The sequence below is a fragment of the Talpa occidentalis genome, unplaced genomic scaffold (assembly GCF_014898055.3).
Source record: "Talpa occidentalis isolate TD23 unplaced genomic scaffold, MPIMG_talOcc4v2.1 talOcc4.14, whole genome shotgun sequence".
NCBI classification, from domain to species: domain Eukaryota; kingdom Metazoa; phylum Chordata; class Mammalia; order Eulipotyphla; family Talpidae; genus Talpa; species Talpa occidentalis.
Genome location: NW_023601433.1, coordinates 90296809 through 90319142, shown reverse-complemented (window position 1 = coordinate 90319142; position 22334 = coordinate 90296809). Strand labels below are relative to the sequence as shown.

The 22334-nt window shown below is 64.8% G+C and overlaps 1 protein-coding gene across 3 annotated transcripts in view; it reads right to left on the bottom strand.

Annotated features, from left to right (window-relative positions):
- SFSWAP (splicing factor SWAP) overlaps positions 1 to 20064 on the bottom strand; it is a 29571-nt gene extending 9507 nt beyond the window's left edge. For 2 of the 3 annotated variants that reach the window (XM_037511340.2, XM_037511341.2), the window contains exons 1-11: positions 19850 to 20064; positions 17998 to 18167; positions 17283 to 17414; positions 13625 to 13710; positions 11237 to 11462; positions 10462 to 10568; positions 8964 to 9102; positions 7474 to 7729; positions 6675 to 6806; positions 6249 to 6342; positions 3975 to 4146 (exon numbers count right to left, since the gene is read on the bottom strand). In XM_037511340.2, the coding sequence (XP_037367237.1) occupies positions 3975 to 4146; positions 6249 to 6342; positions 6675 to 6806; positions 7474 to 7729; positions 8964 to 9102; positions 10462 to 10568; positions 11237 to 11462; positions 13625 to 13710; positions 17283 to 17414; positions 17998 to 18167; positions 19850 to 20064 (1729 nt within the window). Of the gene's footprint in view, positions 1 to 3974; positions 4147 to 6248; positions 6343 to 6674; positions 6807 to 7473; positions 7730 to 8963; positions 9103 to 10461; positions 10569 to 11236; positions 11463 to 13624; positions 13711 to 17282; positions 17415 to 17997; positions 18168 to 19849 lie in introns of those variants that run through there. The other variant, XM_037511342.2, reaches the window with a different exon arrangement.
- Between the last annotated feature and the right edge of the window lie 2270 nt (positions 20065 to 22334).

Here is a 22334-nt window from a genome sequence, read left to right as displayed (position 1 = left end):
TGGGGCCTAGCCCTCCCCGCCCCCCGCGATTCAGGACAGCAGGGGTGCAGTGGGCTGCAGTGTCCAGCACCGCAAATGCCGCCTGCTGCCCAGGCGCCTTCAGACACCGCAGCTGCTGTCATGCCACGTGCACCCAGCTCCCAGGCCCCCGCCCTCAGGCCTTGCCTGGCCGCCAGGCACAGCCCCAGAGCAGACACTCCCAGGGCCCCACCGCGGACACGGACACCTGGGCCGGGAGGGGCGAGGCTCCCCACGGTGGGGCCACAGGATCTGGGTCAGGGTTGGCTCCGCCCGGACCGCACCGCCGCTCCCAGGCCCGGCCACCCTGGCTCAGCGACGGACCCGCCACACTCCCGTAGACGGCAACGTCCCTCTGTGGCAAGACGGGCGTCCCCATCGGGAGGAGCTTGGACCAGAGCGGCCACAGCAGCCTCAGGGTTGGCGTGCCGACCCATCTCCCGCAGCTGCTTCCCGTTTCCTAAAGGCTGGTGGGCGCTGCGCAGATGCCGGGGGCGACCCCAAGAGCAGGGGCGGGAGGGTATTGCCTGAGGCTGGGCTGCCCGCTCCCCGCTCCCTCCCAAAGACCCGCCGGGCCCTGCAGCTGCGCTGCCCCGGCCCGACGTGTGGCCTCCTGGCGAGCACGCCGTGGCTGAGGACGTGCTCCGCAGGCTCACCCGACGCCTGTCCTCTTCGCAAGCGCTTCCCACGTCCCAGGTCTCGGCTGCAGCAGCCCTCTCTGCAGGGGGACAGCGGCGCTGGCCTCGGCCAGGTCAGCAGTCGCCTCCACGCTGACCCTGGTCTTTCAGCTTCATTTAGGGCCTGCCCGAGCCCGGCCAGCCTTCCCGCCAATGGCGAGACCGTAACCACTACCCCACCGCCTTCTTTCATGCTTTAATTTTTCAAGTGCTCAGTCTGCCCGGCATTGCTGCCAGGGTGACGTACGAGTCACTTCTTTTCAAACAGAGCTTTTTCTCCAAAGTCAGCTCCTGCCGTGCCGAGCAGGGTTTATCATGAAATCCTCGGGCGATGGCGCTGCTGCTCCGGCGTCCGCTGACGGAGCACAGAGGGTCTCTCGGCAGCTCTCACGTGGCTGCTGCCTGGCCTCCGTCAGAGGTGAGGGCCACGCCTGGGGCTGGTCTCAGGACGGCCGGGCCGCAGGGGCCGTCCCAGCGAGGTGGCTGGCCTCGCAGCCTCACGGGCTGACCCAGGCCCGCAGATACACGTCTCAGCACCTCTCCTGTGTATCTTCTTAAGAATTTTTGATTATTTTCCAGTTCATTCCAAAGCAGAGTCACACGCGTCCCCTCGTGCTCTAGAGAACGCTGGGCTTGGGCTGCTGCTCGCCGGCCCCCACGACTGCCCCGTCACGGCCCCTTGTGCCTCCCTAGACCCGGTTACCGTCTCTCCCTCGGTTCTCGCGCTGGACGCGTTTTCTTCCTCCTACAGACGTGAGCGCGCACGCCGCGGGCGCCCCGAGCGGTGTTCTCGCCACGGCCGCAAGCCTCCCCGCCGCCCCCCAGACCACTGGGAGGGCCGCCAGTCCACGTGCCCCCAGTCGACGTGACCTGGGCCTGGCCGCCCGCTCCTCCCCCGGCGTGTCCTCATCCACCTCGAGCCGCCTCCGGGGCCTGAGAGGAATTCTGAATCGTGTTCTCCTGCAGACTGACCTTCAGGCCTTCGCTGCTTCTCAGAGATGCGACCTATTTCAAAGCGACCTTTCCCAGAGGCCGATGGTCAGTGACACCGTAACTGAGCTTTAAACACCCGCCAGCCTCCGTGACTCAGCCACTGTTCCAGAGGTGACCCCGAACTCCGAGGCTGCAGGGGGTGCCCTTCTGGCCTCCTGAACCTGCAGGGGCGTCTGTTCTTCCTCCTGACAGGTGCAGGCCATGTGGCCCTGATGAGAAGGTGGACGAGGGGTGCTGTGCAGCCCGTCCACACTCTGGGGTCACTGCCAACACCCAAGGTGCGTTCTGGGACACAGGAGCACCCCTGTTCTGCAGCAACACCGTTCTAATTCAGAAACTCGGTGATGTCAGTGAGAGGTGGAAGCAGCTGGGAAGTGGACAAGGCTGAGGTTGTCTGGTGAATGTCCCTAAGATCCCTTGTTCTGCTCAGTTGTTCCTCTGGGGCCTGGTCCTCCTTATCGCCTGCCGTCAACATGGCATCCAGTGCAGAGAAGAGGTGCCTCGCCACCCCAGCCCCCATGCTGGTCTGCTCCGTCCTTCCTGGGACTCACAGGCCCCAGCCCGGGTCCCGCCCAAACCACCACCTCAGTCTCTCCACAGGGCCACTCAACTGGCCTGCGGGAGGCCGGGCCTGTGCCAGGCGGTCGTGGTCCCAGCACCAAGCAGCCTCCACTGGCCCTGCAGCTCAGCCCAAGCCCGTGGACAGAGCCCCCGGGAGCAGTCAGCAGGGGCTGCCCCTGCTCTGGCCTGGCCACAGAGCCTTTCCTTGTCCTGCTCGCCGCCTCTCCTCTGTCTGTGCTCCTGGGGGATGAGCAGCGCCTGGCCAGGCATGAGCGGCGACGAGACGGAGCGAGCAGCACAGCTGCCAGGGCGCCTCAGGCTCGCCTGAACAGGGAAAGCCACCCTCCAGGCAGAAATAGTGTTACAAGCACGGGGGTGTGCAAGATCACTGAGAGTATTGCAAACATTTCTGGAAGATTGCTAGGACGGGCTGTTAAGCAAACAGACCTAAAAGCAGGCTGCGGTCTCCAGCGCTGGCAGGGCATGGAGGAGGCGGCCCTCTTACGTCTGGGGGCATGGCGGGCTGGTCCCCAGAAAACAGCACAGCAGCTCCTCCAAGCACTAAGCACACATCGTCCCCGGCACCCAGCAACCCCGTGGCTGCATCTACTGGGAGGCGCAGGTGCACCCGCCCCAGGGCTGCCGCATGGTTCCCACCACGCCAGCCACGGCAGCCACATGCCCAGGGCGTGGGTTCAGGGCCAGCTGCACATACGGGAACCTGCCCCGGCTGCTAACAGGGGAAACACTGCTGCCTGTTGCAAGGTGGCTGGAACTGGAGGGGAGAATGCCCAGCGAGACGGACCAGGGGGGCCAGCGGGGCTGTGACAGTGGAAGGTGGAAAAACAGACCCGTGACCAGGGAGGCCTGGCTCAAACCCCAGAGGCCTGTCTGGGGAACTGAGGCCACCGGAGGGGAGGGGCCCGCGGGGAGGGACCCAGAGGAGCAACGGGCCCCTGCAGGTGCCAGACGCGGGGGAGGGAGGCCCCATCTGAGCAGGAGAGATGCCAGGCCTCTAAGCCACACAGGCACTGAAAGACTGACGTGGGAAAAGGAAATAAATTAAAAATTTGTACTTAAGAAACAACTAGAAATAGAAAAATCTAAGCGTCTGATGTCAAGTATTTTTAGTTGTGAAAATGAAGTGATTATGTCAAAAGCAAACCTCCCCTCAGCAGCCAAGGGCACCCATGAAGTTAGGACGGGGTGCTGGGCCCTTCCTATGAGCTGGGGTGAGGCCCGAGGGAACACATGGCACAGCTGGCGGTCACTAAGGACACGGGGTGGCAGACAGATTACTCTGCCTGATTTGGCAAATGTTTGAAAATTTCTATAATAAAAACTTAAAATTGGGCCTCCCTGGTGACGCAGGGGCTAAGTCTCAGCACAATGAAGCTGTCTGCAGCCTCTGCAGCACGAGTTCGATCCCCGGCCAGGGAGCTACCCACAGGGCGCGGCAGACTCTCCTGTCTCCCCGCTGCTCCCCTCAGCAGTGTGTTTCTGTGGCTCTGCCTATTCTACTCCTCTCTGTCTCTGGGGAGTCCTCTCACCTCCGTCCCCCCACTGCACTTCTGGCCTGCACCCCAGTTCTTGCATGCATAAACAAATAAGTCTTTAAAAAATTAAATAAATAAAAACTTAAAATTGAAAGACAACCAGGGGCAGGTGCTACCGAATGACCCGGTGCCCAAACGCAGGCACCAGGGCCAGGCCGGCAGCCCCTACCTTTCACCAGCTTCCCGTCCGCCAGGCTTTTGGCAGAAGACGCCTCCTTCTTTCCACCGGTGCCGCCTCTCCCACTCCCGTCGGCCGGGTCCTCGGGGGCACCTTCCTCCCCGGCCTCGCCCAGCTGCTCGGGGGCCGCCTCCGCGGGGGTCTCCTCGGGGGCTGGAGCAGCCTGCAGAGGGGAGCGAGCTGTGAGCGCCCCAGGAGCAGTCCCCGCCCTGCGAGGCCCAAAGGGAGACGTGACCGGCAGGGGCTCTCGGGCTGTGGCACCTCCGCCCAAATGTAGACCGGCTCCACCCACTCCCCTGGCCGGAGGGGGCCCTTCTAGAGCGGCAGACTGCGACTCAGGCCCTCCCCTGGAGACTGAGACCCGACGTCCTCAGAGAACCTGGTCCTCCTGTTGCCAGCGGAGGAACCATTTCCTTCAGGCTGAGCCCCCAGAGACAGAGGCCTGAAGACCCCACAGGCGCAGTGGGCGTGGGGGGCACCTCCACACCCTGTGCAGCAGCCTCCGGGTGCCGCACATGCAGAGACGCCTGCCCCCCACACAGGCGCACCCCCGGGTCTCAGTCCAGCTCCGGTTCCCACCCCAAGTGCACAGCCTGGTGCGGACCCCGCCTGCCCCTGCAGCGCACACCCCGGGGACTCTTCGCCAGCGCCTGGGACGGAGGGGTCTGAAGGAAATGGCGCTTTCTGGCAGCAGCGCCTGTGGAGAGGCCCCCACGGGGTGGGTTGCGTCCTCAGGATGGCCTGAGCCGCCCCAGCCTGGAAGGGCGGCCGTGCGCCTCTCGCCCACTGGGAGACCTCAGGACTGAGGTGACACCAACCCGCAGAGGGACGCCTCTCCACACCCGGGCCCCAGTCCCCACAGGGGAGAACAACACGTGAGAGCTGCGGGGCCGGTTCTGGGGTGATGGGCAATGTGGTGGAGGCCGCCGCGTTGCAGAGCGCCAGCCTCATGCCAGTCTGGCTCTCTGGGGCTGAGAAGCCGAGCTCAGGGCTGGGTGGCACACACAGGGAGAACAGGGCCCACCCCACTCCCAGGCCGGGGTGAAGGACAAGCTCTGGTGCCCCTTGGGGACCTGCGCCCTGCACGCTGCTGTGCCACGGCCCCCACGTGGCTCACGGACACTGCCAGGAAGTTGTTTCCTATTTTTGCTACGTCACAACAGAACCAGCTGATTTACTGTTTGTAAGTTTAGGCTCATTTTGCATTAAAAAATTTGACAACAGGGCCTCCCCTGGTGGCACAGCGGTTGAGCGCTGGGCCGCGAAGCTGCCTGTAGCCTCTGCAGTGCTGGTTCGATCGCCGGGCCACCGGCGAGGGTTCCACATGGTGCGCAGACCTCTCCTGCCGCCCGCTGCTCCCCTCAGCAGTGTATTTCGGTCAGTCTGCCTGTTCTGTTCCCCGCTCTGGCTCTGGTGAATCCTCTCACCCTCCCATGCATCTGGCCTGTACCCAGTGCTTGTATAAATAAATAAATCTTAAAAAAAAAAAAAAATTGACAACAGAGTCTCCCCGGAGGCGCAGCGGGTTGAGCACAGCGCTGTGAAGCTGTCTGCAGCCTCTGCAGTGCAGGTTCGATCCCCGGCCAGGGAGATTCCCACATGGCGCGGCAGACCTCTCCTGTCTCCCCGCTGCTCCCCTCGGCAGTGTGTTTCAGTCTGCCTGTTCTGCTCCCCACTCTGCCTCTGGTGAGTCCTTTCACACCCCCACACCTCTGGCCTGTACCCCAATTCTTGCATAAATACATTTTTTTAAAAAAAATAGAAAAATGAAAAATTTGACAGCCTCCCTGGTGGTGCAGGGTTAGTCTCAGCACTGTGAAGCTGTCCGCGGCCTCTGCAGCATGAGTTTGGTCCCCGGCCAGGGAGCTACCCACAGGGTGCAGCAGACCTCCCATGTCTCCCCGCTGCTCCCCTCAGCAGTGGATTTCAGTGGACCCGCCTGTTCTGCTTCCCACTCTGTCTCTGGTGAATCCTCTCAACCCCCCACCTCTGGTCTGGACCCCAGCTCTTGTATGCACAAATAAATACATCTTTAGATATAAAAAAAATTGATAGACAAAACATCCGATATATGAAAACACAGGATTTTGGGAGAGAACATGGTGGTAACTGGTCATTAACGATCAAGGAGGGAGGGAATTTTCCGGGAGGAAATTTTCCACATATTTGAACAAGCCTCAACTCTGAAGGTGGACAAAGAGCCGAGCCCAGACACACCCCACACTCGAACCAGTGTGAGGCCACAGCCCAGCCCCAGGCGTGTACCTGTGCACTCTCGCCCCCTTCTTTCTGGAGGAAGAACTGCTTCTTGAACGCGTAGTAGGCGTTGTACTGGTGCCAGGGCTGCAGGAACTCGAACCTGTGATGAGGGAGCGGAGGCGTGAGCCGCCCTCCGGACACCTGCGGCCCACCGAGGGCCACCCCCAGGCCCCGTCCTACCAGTGAGGGAGACCCAGGCGGACCCCACTGTGGGACACCCCACTTAAAACCACCTTCAGGACCTGCAGGGCCAGCTGCAGGACAGGGCCCCGCGCTCGTCCTGCAAGACCCAACCAAACACCCAGACGGCCACAAAATGCTCCTAGCTCTGAGCAACCGAACAAGATGATTACCCTGAACCCGAAGATGCAGGAAAGGGAAGAAAAGCACCAGATGTGGGAACCAGGGAGCCCGCTCGGATGCTCCACTCACCTCCGGTCGTCCTTGGCGCGGACACTGGCCTCGAACTTGAGGCCGTTGCGAGCCACGTACTGGGCCAGCTTGTCAATGACCGGCTGGATGTCGGGCGGCGGGGGGATGATGGCTGCCACGGGAGCAAGGGCACTGCGGGGAGAGGGGCACCAGGGTCTGTCTCAGCCCCCGCATGGCACCACATGCAGGCCCTTACCATGCGGGCCCTTACCATGCGGGCCAAGGGCAGCACTCGCTGAGCAGGGCCCACATGCTGCCAGGGGGAAGGGGAGCTTCGCGGAGACGAGACTCGAGGTTACGGGGACGGGACTGCTCTCCTCCCGACATGCCCTTCGACCGCGAGCTCTCAGCCTGCTCAGCGAGCCGAGCGCTGGCTGGGTGTGTTTAGAGTAAGAGAAGGTGCCTGACGGGAGGTGCCTCCTATCAGCTCGGTGCCTGTCTTTTGGGGATCGGAGTGTGCTCGGGTCAGCAGGGACACCAGGGGCTCCCACATGCTTCCCCAGAGCCTCTGTGCGGCCAGTCAGGGAGCGGGGGTGTGGGCTGGGATCCCCTACCGGCGATCCCCTGCCCAGGACTCATAGGTTGGACACGGGCGCTGTTTACGGAGAGCCATGGCCGGGCCCCGGACACCCCAAGACACCCCACGGCTCCTCTGCTGCCGGCCCTGCCCGACCGAGACGGCAGGGGCGGATGGGCCTTGTGAGCGCTCTGGCCTCTGCTAACGGCCTCGCCCTGACCACCCCCGCGGCCCTGCCAGCTGGGACAGTAGAGACCCTCCGGCGGCCGGGACAGCACCCACCTTGTGGTGATGGTGGTGGGGGTCCCCGCGCCACTGCCGCCGCTAGTGCTGGTCTCCGCAGTGGTGGGGGGTGGCGGTGGTGTGGTCCCGGGAGGGGGCGGGGCGGCGGCCGTCACCCCGGCCGAGCCGGACACAGCCACCCCGGCAGGCAGGGCGCTGTAGTACGTGGTGACGTCGGCCCCGGGCGGGGGGGGAGCCAGGCAGCAGGTGCCGTCCGGCAGCATGTAGTAGCTGTAGTACATGGCGGCCACCGTCGCTGTGGAGAAAGGGGGCTGGAGCAGCGAGGCCGGGCAGGGTCTCTGCCGCAGTTGGCCAGAGCGGAGGCGTCTGTGGGGCCTCGCGGCTCTGTGTTTTCCTGGCCCGAGAGACGAAGGCAGGCACCGCCCGGTGAGGCCACGCTGCCCCAGGGCCCCGGCAATGCGCAGGGTCCCCACACGTGTGGGCCACCCACGCCAGCCCGCGGGCCGCAGCCGCTCTCCCCACAGCCACAGGCCTCAGGTCTACTCATGTTTTCTGGGACAGATATTTAAAAGCAAAGAAGTCACACAAAATTCAGTGCTCCGGTTGAGACCTTTTCCTTTTAAGTTCTGATGAACTGGCTCTGACTAGAAGTTTCATTTCCTCGCCAGCGGAGAAACTGCAATGATTTTCTAATTAAAATCCTTACTCTGGTTTTCAGTTAATTCACTTGGAACAGACCCGCCCACGCTCAGCGGGGGCTGGCCATGGGCTGCGGGAGCGCCGCGGCCGGGCCGTCAGCGGGACATGGTGCACGGGTCCCAGGGGTCAGGGTTGTTCCCTCCGCCCTATCCCCCCTGGCTGCTGGCTGCGCGGTGCCCAACTACTGCCATGAGAGATCCGGCTCTGCCCCTGCCGCCAGCTCCACGGCCGTCAGTCACGGCCCTCTCTGCGGTGGGGCCGGGGTATGCCCGGCCCTCTCTGCGGTGGGGTCGGGGTGTGCCCGGCCCTCTCTGCGGTGGGGTCGGGGTGTGCCCGGCCCTCTCTGGGGTGGGGTCGGGGTGTGCCCGGCCCTAGGCGAGGGACAAAGCTCTGTGCTCAAAAAGGAGCTGCCCCTGACCAGCTTGGGCCTTTGAACAAGCACAGACGCTCGTGGAAGGCACCACGTGATCCTGGAAAGCATGGGGTTCTGCCCCTCCCCATAATCAAGCTCTGGGCGTGGCTTCTCCCGGAAACCGCTGCCACCAGGTCTGAGGGGCCACCCCAGGGCAGCCCACGGCCTCTGGAGAGTGGACCAGGTCCTGGGCTGGCCCCTCCGAAGCAGCTCTTCTCAACAAGGGCGCGCTGACCGCAGCTACCAGCTGGCCCAGCTCCCTGCCGCGCCCTCCTCTCCGTCCCCCGCCCAGCCGCAGAGCAGGCCAGGGAGGCCTGGGACGGCAGCCTCTTTGCTAGCTGCCCTGCCGGCCAAGGCACCTCAGGGGACACCTGCAGCTGCCGCCCAGTGTGTGTGTGGGGGGGGTCGAGGTACTCACAGTCAGCCGCGTACTCCTCCACGGGGGGCTGTGCGGCGGTGCCGCCTTCCACGGCGGGCTGGGGTGGGGCTGGACTGTCAGCCTGGGCTTTCCGGACCAGCACGGCCAGGGGGTGATCTGGGTCCACCACCTTCAGAGGCTGCAAGAGAGGGTATGCTCACACCGGCCTCACCATCTAAGCCACACACAGCTCTCCCATGGCAAGCAGGCCCAGCACAACCCCCTGACCCCTCAGGAGCTCAAACTGTGGTGAGTCAAGCTGGGGGAGTCCTGGAGGGACTCAGCACTCCCACTTGACGCTTCCCACTGAGCGTGACAAGGGCGAGCAGGCCCTGGCAGCTACCAGCTCATCGGGCTTTGGGGCATCTGTCCTCCCAACTATTTCTTTTTCCTAAACATTTATTTACTTATGTGTACAAGAGCTGGGGTACAGGCCAGACATGAGGGGGGAGAGGATCCACCAGAGACAGAGCAGGGAAGAGACTGAAACACACAGCAGGCAGCCTGACTGAAACCCACGGCTGAGGGGAGCAGCAGGGAGACAGGAGAGGTCTGCTGCTCCATGTGGGTAGCTCCCTGGCTGGCCGGGGATCGAACTCGTGCTGCAGAGGCTGCGGATCGCTTCATAGTGTGGTGCTTAACCCCTTGCGCCACCACGGAGGCCCCCTCTCAGGTATTTGGTTTTTTTTTTTTTTTTTTTTTTTTTTAAAGATTTATTTATTTATGGATACAAGAGCTGGGATACAGGCCAGAGGTGCAGGGAGTGAGAGGATTCACCAGAGACAGAGTGGGGAACAGAACAGGCAGACTGAGTGAAACACACTGCTGAGAGGAGCAGCAGGCGCGACAGGAGAGGTCGGCTGTGCCATGTGGGTAGCTCCCTGGCCGGGGATCGAACTCATGCCGCAGAGGCTGCGGATTGCTTCATAGGTTGCGTCTTAACCCCTTGCGCCACCAGGGAGGCCCCTCTGCCCCCCAGCTATTTCTAATCATTAACCACCAAGGGTTAAGTCCGCCTGTCAGCAGCCTGCCCTCAGAGTACACCACGCCCCAGGCCTGCTGAGAAGGCAGGTGCGACTGTGGTCAGCCGGCTGGCCGGCCATACTGGGTCAGCCCTTCCCCAGGGGGAGTGAGCCGGGAAACCTCCCACTTTGGGGTGACACAGAGCTACCTGAGAAGGGGGGAGTTCACGCCGCACATGCTCTTGCTGCCTGAACACGCAGGGCCTGTGAAGCCACAGTCTCCGTGGCCAGTCTCCTAGCCTTGCCCACCGTCCCGCTCATCCTGAATAGCCCCGTGGAGACAGAGCAGGTGGACACAGCCTGCTCGTGAGGGTTACGAAACGGCCCACGAGACGGCAGGCCCTGCGCCCAGCCCCCCACCCCAGCGGGAACACCCCAGGGGCAGCTGCCCATGGGAGTGGCTCCGTGGCTCTCTCCCTCGCCCGCCCTGTGGGGGCACAGCTTAGAGCGGCAGCGAGTACGGGACAAGGCGAGACCTTCACGAGCTCCTCCAGGCGGCTGCACTTCTTGGAGGCGAAGAGCGAGGGGTGCAGGTAGTTCCCATCGTCCTCCTCGTCCTCCTCATCTGAGCTGAGCCCTGGCTCTGGAAGCGAAAGCACAAGTTGGGGCCCTGGCCAGCCGAGGCGGAAACCCGGGCAGGCAGGCAGGCCAGAGCCGGCGGTCGCTGCTGTCCCAACTGCCCCAGATGGTTCCCGGCCTCTCCCGCTCAGCAGGGAGCCGGTGTGTCTGTCCTTAGAGGGAAAGTCACAGCTGCCCCGTGAGAATAAGAGGCCAGCAGAGCTCTCCATCAACCCGGAACGAGCACCGCGGGAGCTGAGCTCTGTGGTGGGACCGGCATGAGCAAGCTGGAAGCCACTCTGGCCGAGGAGACCCGCCCGCAGGCCCGCCCAGGGAGGCCGCTCTGTGCGCGGACCCTTCCAGAGGCAGGTGTGGTGGCAAAGTGCCGGCCAGGCCGAGAGCAGTTAGCATCACTCACGCCTGGGCCCTCGGGGAGCCGCGGGGAGCAGGGAGCACCCAGAGAGACATTCCGAGCTTCCCCCGCAGCCAAAGTGCGGGGAAAATGCCCGACCTGGCTGTGCGGTCTGAGCACACAGCACTAGCGTTGCCCCGTCCGCAGATGTCAGGTTACTAAGACTTGTGAGGCTTTCGAGCCCACGCATGAGGGTGTGCAGGCGTGTGCCCGCCCTGAGGCAGGAGCTCAGCCCTCCGAGGCTGCCCGCTCCCCCGCCCCGCCCCGCCCGTGCCGCTTACTCTTCCTCTCGTCGGCCCTGCCCTCGGCCAGCACCGTGTAGCGCCCCTCCTTCATGGCTTTCTGGATGAACTTGTAGTAGGGGTTGAGGTAGTGGTCGAAGCGCAGGAAGTCGAACTGGGAGTTCCGGGCCTGCTTGGCCTTGAGCATGATCTCGAACTGCGCACCCTGCCTGCACACAAAGCTGGCGGTGCGCTCGATGATGGTGTGCATCTTGGCTGTGGGCGGCTGCGGGCACACACGTTGGCGAGGTCAGCCTCCCTGCCCACCGCCACAGGGCTTAATAAGGCTGTCAGAGAACCCGGGGTCGCTGCTGCTGACTGGAAGTAAGAACCCGACCCTCTCCCGGGGCGGCCATTCCAGCCTGGTCCAGGACAGCGGAGGGGGGATCAGCACATTCCACATAACAGGGTCTCATCTGGGCTCTAAGAGGGGCTCGGGCGCGACCCCCAGATTTCGTGTGTGTGCTCACGTTTCCCAGGAGGATTCCCAAGGGTCTAAGAGTCACTCCTGCCTTTTCTCAGGCGGGAGCAGCGACACAGGCTCGGGAAACCGCCCTCTGGGCCGCGAGCTCACGCCGTCTTTCCCGCGCCCACCTCCACCGAACATGGGGCTCCAGTTCACCAAGCTCCTGTGTGGCTGGCCAAAACGGGGGCCACGACCAGGAATCGAGGCCGCCTCCCCCGCTGGTGGGCAACTTGACCTCAGGCACCCCGCACCCCCATGGTGCCACAGCTACGCGTCTCCACGCCACAGGAGAGGGCAACACCGAGACATTAGTGAATGGGGGGGGGGGCAGGGCGCGGAGTTTTCCTCATTAAAAACAGGGAGCCAAGGGTCCAGGATGAAGCCTGCACAGAACAGAGTCGCCCTGACTTTCCAACTTCGCTCCTGAACGCGGGACGTCCTCGCACTTAGAGAACGAACTGACCCCCAAATAAATGCTGCTCCAGGGACAGACCCACGCCCCGTGCGATTGTCACTCCCTGCCAACACGGCACGCCACACGCACACGAATCCCAGGCGTCCTCAGCACCCAGGCACCAGGCCCGCGGGCACGACAGCAACACCGGGCGCTTCACAGGCCGGCAAGGCAGCAGCAACCGGAGGCCCCGCGCCCGGGGCGCTCTCCATCCATGCGGCCCTGACCAGGCGAGACAGCCTGGGGCCGGAGTCAAGCCCCTCACCGGGTCGGAACCCCGGGGGGGTACAGCCACTCGGCCTCTCAGCCCCAGGCCCTTGTCTCACGGGGCGTCGTGGGTGAGGGCTGCTGTGCTGCCACCACTCAGCTGACGCAGGGAGGGGCACGCGCCCGGGGGCTGAGCTTGGTGTCCTGCCCGCCTTTCCCTGTCCACAGGATGTGGCCAAAGCAGCCAGTTTCCCTCCAAAACAGGGCTGGAGGCTTGTGGAGCAGGGGCAATCTGGTGGCTGGGGTCGGATGGGAGACCAAGCAGGCCTGGGGCCGGGGCCAGGGCCCAGCGGTGGCCTCAGTGCGGGGAGAGGCGGAGCAGAGGGCGGCGTGACAGGCTCGTCCACCTCCTGGCCAGGCTCGGGCGTGCGCCGGGGTGGACACACACTCACAAAGGGGACAGAGATGCAAGGGACTGGGGATTGACACAACCCTCACGTAGAGATGCCGCACCTCCCCGGGGCCTGCGTCCAGCCAGAACATGCCGAGGAAAACCCTTCATGTCGAGCACGCGGCCCCCTCCCAGACACGCTCGCGCAGCAAAAAGAAGTATAAAGACCCGCATGAGGAGGGGGCTCCCGGGTGCCACAGAGGGTGCCGGGATGAGTCCGGCTGCGTGTCCTAGCAGGCCCCGGCCTTTATCCTGACAGGGGCAGCTTTGGGCTCCCGCGTGGGGCCACCAGCAGGGACAGAGAGGACGAGGAGTGGCCTGGGACGCAGAGAGCCCAGGGTGCCTGCTGAAATTCCAGCTCACTTTGCAGCAGGCGGGCAGGGAGGCCCCGCCCGGCTTCCCATCGGCGCAGGGTCTGGGGGGGTCTCCAGGCCCCAGGCCAAAAGGAGGACACCAAGCAGAAGATGACAGGCTGAGAACCACAGAGTCACCCGAGGAGAAGCCAGAACACCTGACTGCAGGGCCCAGGGCCTGGGCTGATGGTGGCCCTCGGTCCACATAGCCAAGAGCCCGCCCAGCACCAGTGCTGGCGTGTCCCCCAGGCATGCCACCTGGCCTGCGGCCCAGCGATCTCCAGCATCAGCTCTTCCTTGTCAGCGGGGAGCTGGCGGGCACGACTCTCCCCACAAATCTGACCCCATCGCAGCAATTCTCATAGCCCCGGGGGCAGCTGTGGGGCGATGGTTCCCACACAGGCTGCACGCAACATGACATAACCGAGGCCTGGGAGCGCAACGCGGACGCACGTACCAGCTCCACGTCAGGTGGCACGTTCAATCCTGAAGGGGCAACGAAAGGCTCCTCGTTTTCCTCTGAATTTTCAGCCTCGGTTTTTTCTGAATGAAAAAGAAAGACAGGACCTGAGAACAGCACGGTATGTGCAGGGCCTGGCGAGACCCCAGCACCGCCTCCGGGCTTCTGCCCCACCCTCGGGGGTGACACCAGCACTGGCGCACAGAGGCGGGGCGGGCGGCGCCTGCTCAGGCAGGCCTCAGCTCGGCCAGCCGTCCGTTCGCTGCGCAGAGTGCATCCAGGCCCGCGCGCTGCACCCCCCCGCCCCGCCCCCAGCACCAGGCAGAGCACAGGCGCCTAATTCCACAAAAACCAGCCCTCATCGCAGTGAGTCGTAACCAGGAGCGACTGCCAGATGCCCCAAGGCTGACCTCCCTTGTACTAGCGTGCTCACTCCGGGGGGCCTGGTCACCAGCCGCGCATCAGAACACCTCCCACCACAGCCAGGCAAGGCACTAGGCCTTCTAAGCTCCGGCTCCTAAGGTGTCTCTCTGGGCCAAAACTGCTTAGGAGCCGACCAGTTTAAACACACAGCGAGATGTGCACCGGTTGAGGGGATGCTGTGACGCTGACAACTGAAGGGACTTCAACATCTACACGGGTTTTACTTCAAAAAACATGACGTGTGGGCCTCCCTGGTGGCGCAGGAGTGAAGTCTGTGCTATCAAGCTGTCGCCAGCCGCTGCAGCATGAGCTCTATCCTCCTCCTCAGCGGCCAGGGAGCAACCCGCAGGGCGCAGCAGACCTCTCCCGTCGCCCCGCTGCCCCCCTCAGCAGTGGATTTCAGTCAGTCCACCTGTTCTGCTCCCCACTCTGCCTCTGGTGAGTCATCTCAGCCCCACACCAATGGCCAGCACCCCAGTTTTTGCATGCATGAACAAAATAAATCTTAAGAAAAAACCACCAAATAAACTAAACCTGCATCAAATGTTCCCACCACACACAATGGGGCCGCTGAGGAGACCAACTCCCGCCCCCTGCCAAGCTGGTCCTCCGTGAGGCCGGGACAGAGCGCCTGGCAGCGGGGGCTGGGCGGAGGCTCACAGGTTATGCGGTGGGAGCCGCCAAGCATGTTTGCCTGCACACCTTGCTCTCACTGAAGAACTGGGGTGAACGTGGGAGCAGCTGCACTGCTGCCCGAAAACCCCCGGGGACAGCGCCACCCTGCAACCCGGGGAGACCAGCCACACCGACGTGCAACACATTCGCTAGCAACTCATCCCCTCAAAGCTCTCTGGGGACGCCCAGAGGGCGTGTGTAAAAATGTCACTTTCACTGCCGCCTCCTAAAACAGTGCACCGAGGCCCTTCCTGGTTCACCCCCAGGTAGAGGCGTCCTGGGGCCAGGCAGCCCACCCTCCTCCGCTGTCTCCTGGCTCACACGCGCGCATGTGCACACAAATGGCCCTAGCAGCAGCGATAGAAACCATTTCTAGTGACCTTTTCTCACTGCAAAAAGAAAACAATCCGTAATAATGGTGACAATTCACGAAAGCCTAGAGGATTGCAGCCAGCCTGAAAACGGTAAGCCGCAAGAGGAGCTTTCTCCCAGAAACACAGGTGCCGGAGGCTGCTTTGGCCCTCGCGAGGTCTCAGGGTCCTGAAGCCTGCGGGGACATGGGAGTTTAAGGCCAAGGGACATTCAGACACAGCGACGGCTCAGGAGGACAACAGTAGAGCCCAATTTTTAGACAGATGCCATCTGACCACTAGCGGTACTGGGCGCACAACTGAGCCCTATCACACGTGTGCACAGAGATGGGGTGTGTGTACACGTGGACGTGCACAATGTTTTGCGTGCACACACAATTCACACGTGCCAGTGGAAGTTAGACATGAAAGGTGAAGCCATGGATTCGATGGGGGCCCAACTCCACCGTGAACATGCGCCCTGGGCGGCCACTGGCAAGAGGAGTGAGTGGTCCAAGGCTGTAACGAGGCCTCCCTCGTCACTTAGCGCACTACTACACAGAGACAACAGCCCCAGGTCTAGAATAGGGGCTGTCCACTTGTTTCTGGAAGGCGCCAGGTGGCAAATATTTCTAGTGCTCGGGGCCTCATGCTTTCTGCCACCAAGGGGCAGAAGCAAGTGGCTGGCTGGCAGGGGTGTGCCCACACAGCTTCACAAGGCCCGCCCCTAACCTGTACAGAGTTCAGGGATTAACACTGTGGATCTTCCCAGTGTGGCTCAACCTTGCTGGCTGTCACAGACCTCAAGTCCACAAGTGCGGTGGGGGTGGCCCGCGAGCCTTCTTCCTGGCCCGACGCATGCCCCTGTGAGCTGGCAGAACGCACACGGCAGAGAGGTGGTCACAGGACCCCAGCTGCGGTCTAGCAGAACCTAGCGTGGTTAACTGAATCGGGTCACAGGAACGAGAGGCCACTTCTCAGACCTTCGAGAACATTCCCAGAGCACCACCGTTGTGGGGAATAGTCAGGTTCAAACTGAGGTGCACATGTGGACGTGACAAGGGCTCCACCCAACGCTGCCAAGTGACCCTTGAGAAGGCTCTGAAGCTCGGCGAATGAGGGTTCTTCCACCCACGAGGAAAGGAGCTGAAGAGAACAAGGCGCGCCTCTGGGTAGTCAGCCCCGAGCCCCACTCCAGGGGGCACACTCATGGGACGGGAGCCCAGAGCAGCTAGCTTTAAGATACAGGGTGGCAGCATCTGGCTTTGCCATTAAACTGCAGGAAGCTCTTCATGGTTGTTTGGAGAAACCAAAAAAGTTCCAACAGCGCAATCAGTGAGCCGGAGAGACAGATGCCTGGACGCGGCAGTCTAGATACGCCAGTGTCCTTCCTTCCACGCTGCTCTTCAAATGGAACCCCCGACTACGGTGCTCCAGCCCCAGCGAGTTAGGTTCGTGCCACTGCTGCTGATTATCTGTCTTCGGGCCATCTGCGGGATGTAAGAAAGGCGCTCGCAGGCTCACCAAGGTGGCCCAGGCGCCCGCGTCCACCTAGTCGACCTTCTCAGCGCAGTGCTTCATCCAAGGGCTGTCTGGACACCGCGTGCCGAAGGGTGTGGGACGTGCTGCCTGTGCCGGCCGCCCCGAGCTGCGTCCGCCACAGGACGCTGTCGCTGACCCGCTGTCGGCGGGCGCACGCTGCTCGCTGCCCATAACAGCTCAGTCGACATCCCCGCCCCATCGCTATCTTCTTAACATTCAAAACCCAGAGTTTATTCGGAGAAGCAGCCAGGTAAACGCTCTCATCGCGCATCATAAAGCACCGATGCGGATGTGTCCGCACCCCCCGCCTGAGCAGGACGGCTCGTGCTGTTTCCTCGCAGTGACCAGACTCCGGGGACCCGTCGTCATCTCAGCCGGAAGCCGCAGCCGCTCGGCACCGGGCAGCCAAGGCCTGGCTTTGCAAGGGCCCCGAGGACCCCGTGCAAACACAGCAGCCCAGCAGTGGAATCCAGGGTGAGAGACGATGCGAGGTGTCTAGATCCAATGCAGAACCTGAGGCCTGGGCTCGCTTCATCTCCAGCAGCAGCGCCTCCGCCGGCTCCCAGTCCCGTCTTGCTGCAGGGAGGAGACCGCTGCGCCCGGGTCACAGGGCGCGCGCGCGTCCGGTGCAGTGTGCCGAGGCCCGCCCGCCCGCGGCCTCTCACCTCTGTGTTTGGAAGGCTCCTCTTCCTCCGTCGGCTCTGACGGGTCGTAATAGTCGCTGCCGTAGGTGAACCCCACTGCGTTATAGCCCCCGTCCTCTGCCAGGGCTTCACTCAACCGCTTGTATTCTTCCTCTTGAATAAAAACGAGAACTTTATTAACAAAACAGAAACTTACTGAGAAAAATTTTACATATTGCTAAAGTCGTTGCTACCAGTAAAGCATACAACGCATTTGTTTGTCAGCCTCTTTTTGAGGCAAAAATCTTTGTAAAAATTCACACTTCACATCTACCAATGTGTACTCGTGCCAGTACATGTTTACCCACAGACAGCAGAATACACATCTTTTGTGAAAAATTTCGTCCTGCTGAGAAATTTGGGGATTAAGAACTGTAGTAAAGATCGTTACGGCAAAGACAAGAACATCGATTTTAATTTATACGATACTGTTAAAGGAGAACAGTTAAAGAGTTTGGTTTTTGTTTTTTCAAATCCCAGTCTGCCCTCAAAAGCTGGGAAAATTCTCTGTGGCTCTATATATAAACTATCCTGAGGTCCTCTCAGAACGCAAAGACTCCTGTTTTTCCAATCCACTGGGTACTGTCAAGATAATATCAGAAAGAGTGAGTATAAAAAAATGAATGGGAGTAAATTTTTAAATACTTAAAAAATTTTTTAAAGTTTGTTGCTTAAGTAAGTTTTTCTTGAGCAGTACCTTGCCTTGCCTCCTCCTCAAGCAAGTCCGTATGCAAGGCTAAATACCTCTCTTCATCACACAGGGCCTCTATTCGAGCCTCCTCTTCAGAAAGCTGGTAGTCTCTGTTCCAGGTGGAATACTCGGCATCGTACTCAGAGAGGTCATGCAGGTGACCACGCCCGTCGTATCTGCAATGTGAACACGCTGGTCAGTGGGGAGAAAGCGACACCCGGCTGGGCGTGTGAGGTCTGAGAGGTATACTTACCCATCAAAATAAGAAAAACATGAAAACAAACAGAAAACCTCTTCTCAGATTTACATTTAACTCGGCTAGTCACATCTCACCTACTGTTAAACTGGAGTTATCTTAGCAAAGCCTCAATCCCTTCACACGACGGGAGACCGAGAAAGGTAAGCAGCCGCGCAGCCGCGCAAGCGGCGCCCACTTCACTGGCAGTCCTTACCGTTTACGGTTTGGTCAACCATTCAATGCCATTTGCCAGAAAAATAAAAAAACAAAAATTTTTTTTTTTCTGAAAAGTCAAATATCATAGCTTACATTCACACAAACCGAATACATAAATACCTATCCGTAAGAACCCAACGGTCGAAATTTCCTCGCTTCTTTCTGCTAGTCCCGAACTCTCAGGAGAGATCTTCACCAAAGAAACTCGCGTCCATGGGAGGTAAAATCTTGGCTAGGCTCGCCCCTAGCCCCTTGGCTGAGGAAATAAGTGCTGGGTTACGTGATCGAGAGACACACATACATCGGAACAGCGACATGGACATGCAGTTTAAGGAGGTTCACTGGGCACGAGCGGCGCCCTCGAAGAGGCAGGGGACGTTTCCCCGCAGGCGGCAGCCCAGGGCAACACCCAGGGCGCCCGGCACTTTAGCGAGCTGGCCTCAGAGGGCCCTGGCGGCCGCTCTGCACACGAACGACTCAACACGCGCTGCAGCCGCCGGGCCCCGCACGAGCGAGCCGGCGAGGTTTTCTCAGTAACGCTCAGATCAGGGCCGCGAAAACGAGGAGAGACGACCCGGTCGGCCTCGTCTTTCCCGCGGCCTTCGGCAGAGAGGGCCGAGGCCCGCCCTCGGGCAGGCCAGGAGCTCCAGGGCACGAGCGACCGCATTTCGTTAAGCGTCAATTTTATTCTCACTCCGCCGCAAACCTCCTTAACTCACAAGCTCGGCTGCGAGCAGCCGCGGCTCCGGCGGCCGGGCCCACGCGCGCCCGCGGCGGCGTGTCGGACGCGGGCGGCCGCCGGGGCGCCCCGGGACAAGAGCGCGCAGGGGCCGCGCGTGCGGGCGCGGCGGGGCGAGCGGCGCCCCCGGGCCGGGCCGGGCCCGCGCTCCGGGGCGGCCCGGCCGTGCGGCCCCCGGGCGGCCCCGCCGGGCTCCCCCCGCGGAGACGGGCCGCGCGCGCCGGCCGTCGGGCGAGCCGTCGGGCCGGGCCCGAGACGCGGGGCCGCGGGCTCCCCAGCGCGGGGCGGGGCTCCGGGCGCGAACAGCCCGCGGGGCGCCGGCGAGGCCGCCCTGGACCCGCTCCGCGCGGGCGCCGGCGGGAGCCCCGGCCTCGGGCGGCAGCGCCCCGCTCCGGCCCGGGGGCTCGGGCCCCGCACGCCGAGGCCGCAGCCGCGCTCGCCGGGCGCGGGGGGCTCGGGCCGCGGCCTGGCGGGCCCGGGGGCGCAGGGCCGGCGAGGGCGGCCCCTGGCCGCGGCGCGGAGCCGCCCGGGCCCCCGCCGGCCGCAGCGACGCCTCCGGGCCGGGCCGGGCCGGGCCGGGTCCTGGGGGCCGGGCCCGGAAGCCTGTGCGGGCCGGGAGCGGCGGGGGCGGGCGGGGGCAGCGGCGGGCGCGGGGAGGAACCGACCTGTCGACGAGGATCTTGGGGTCCCCCATCCAGGGGATGAGGTGCTGTCCCTGCTCCTGCGCCAGCGCGCGCTCGTCGTCGCGGAAGAGCTTGCAGGCGTAGCCGAAGACCAGCAGCTCCGCCCGGCCGCCGCCCGCGCCCGCCGCGCCGGGCCCGGCCTCCTCCGCGCCGCCCTTGCGCTCGGCCTTGGCGCGGCCCCCGCTCGCGCCGTACATGGCGGCGTCGCGTCCGCAGTCCCGCCGCCGCCGCCGCCCCTCAGTCCCGGGCGCCGCGTCCCGGCCCCGAGCGCGCCGCCGCCGCCATCGCGGGCCACAAAATGGCGGCGCCGCCGCTTCCGGCCGGCGGCTTCCGGCGCAGGTTCGCGGCCTCGGCGGCGTCGCGGGCCCGGCCCGGGGCGCCCGGCCCGGCCCGGCCCGGCCCCGCCCCGCCCCGCCCCGCCCCGCCCCGCCCCGCCCGGGGGCGCCTCGTTGGGGCGGCCGCGCCGCTGTTCCCGCCGCGGGGCTCCCGGGCCGCCCGGGCGGTGGCGAAAGCGCAGCCCCGAATCGGCGCCTCGGCCGGGGCACGCCCGGGCGTGCGCGCGCCTGGGGCTCGGGGGCGCGCGTGGCGGGGACCCGGGGGCGCGCGTGGCAGGGGGCGGGGGGGGCGGGGAGCTCGGGGCGCGCGTGGCAGGGGGCGGGGGGGGCGGGGAGCTCGGGGCGCGCGGGGCAGGAGGCTGAGGGGCGGGGAGCTCGGGGGCGCTTGGGGCAGGGGGCGGGGGCTCGGGGGCGCGCGGGCAGGGGCTGGGGGCGCTTGGGGCAGGGGGCTAGGGCTGGGGGGCTCGGGGGCGCGCGGGCAGGGAGCTAGGGCTGGGGGGCGCGCGGGGCCGGGGGCTCGGGGGCGCGCGGGCAGGGGGCTGGGGGCGGGGGCTCGGGGGCACGCAGGCAGGGGGCTCGGGGGCGCGCGGGCAGGGAGCTAGGGCTGGGGGGCTCGGGGGCGCGCGGGCAGGGAGCTAGGGCTGGGGGGCCCGGGGGCGCGCGGGGTAGGGGCCTAGGGGCGGGGGCTCGGGGGCGCGCGGGGCAGGGGGCGCGCGGGCCGGGGCGCGCGGCGGGGGCTCAGGGCGGGGTTCCGGGGACGCCAGTGCTTTTGAGGCTCGGGGGTCGGGGGCTTCCGAGGTGGGGCGCTGCGGGCGCCGGGGATGTCGGGGGCTGGAGTTTTCGGGGCCCGCGGGCTGGCTCTTCCCGGGGCGGTCGCTCCTTTCCCCGGAGCCCCAGAGTCTTGACCTCGCGGGAGAGAGCGCGGGGGCGGGGGGGCGGGGGGCGTTGTCAGGCCCCGGCCCCGGCTGCGGGGTGACTTGGGGCTGCGCCGCGCGAGCCCCCGGTGGCTCCCTGGACGGCGTCCTGGTCGGCTCTGCGGCCGCTGCTCGGAGGGGGCACCCCCAGTTCAGAGGGGCGCACCGCGTTCGCCGAGGCGCCGCGCGGGCCTCAGAGGCGCCTCCGTCCACACGGGGCCGGGGGCGGCGTCTCGCTCGTGGGGTGACCCGGACGCCCGCGACCCCGCCGGGACGGCCGGACACGGGCAGCTGCGCCGGGGCTTCCGGCGGCGCTCAGCAGGGGGCCCCCGCCCCCCCCGCCCCGGGACTCGGCCCCGCCCCCGGCCCGCCCCGCTCATCTAGGCCCCGCCCCCGGCCCGCCCCGCTCATCTAGGCCGCCGCCCATTCAATCTAGGCCCCGGCCCCGCCCCTCTCCGCCAGGCCCCGCCCCTCTCCGCCAGGCCCCGCCCCTCCCGGTCCCCCTTGGTCCCCCCACGCCTTCTCCTCCCCAGCCCGGGCGCCCCCTTCCTCACGTCCTTCCTCAGCCTGTGGCCGGCACAGGCGGCCCTCGCGTCCCGCCACCGCCCGCGGCCCCGCAGGGGTCGGTCCGTCCCGAGGCGACAGGCCGGGGTCCCCCCGCCCCCCGCAGGCCGCCTCTCCGCGCCCGGCGCCCGCGTGGACGCTGCGGCCGCTCTGCCCTCGGGCGCCCTCCGGGCGGCGCAGGCCGGCGGCCGGGCTGCAGGGCCCCACGACCTCCCTGGCGCCAGAGCCGGCTGTGGACGGCTGGCGCTGCCCGCCCGGGGCCTGGCGCCTGGGCGTGCGCGCGGGGCACGGCCGCCCCGAGACGCCTGGGCGCCAAGCCCCGGGGGGCTCCGGGAGACGGCCCCACGCCGCGTGCAGGGAGCCACGGACGGAGCCCCGGCTCTTGCGACTCCAGACTGGGCCCCGCAGCCCGGCGGCGGCCCCTCCCTGCACCCCGGCCTGGGCCACGCCGTCTGCCTCGCCCGCTCTGGCTGCTCCCCGCCTGCGGCCCCGCCTGGCCCCTCGGTCGTCCGGCCTGACTGAGTCCTCCCTCGTCCGCCGCGCTGGGCAGGAGGCGCCCCGGAGCCTGGCCCCAGGGCGGTGTTGTGGCCCAGCGACTGCACATGGCCGCTGGCCGCCTCCTCCCCAGGGACCCACGGGTCCTCGCCCCCGGGG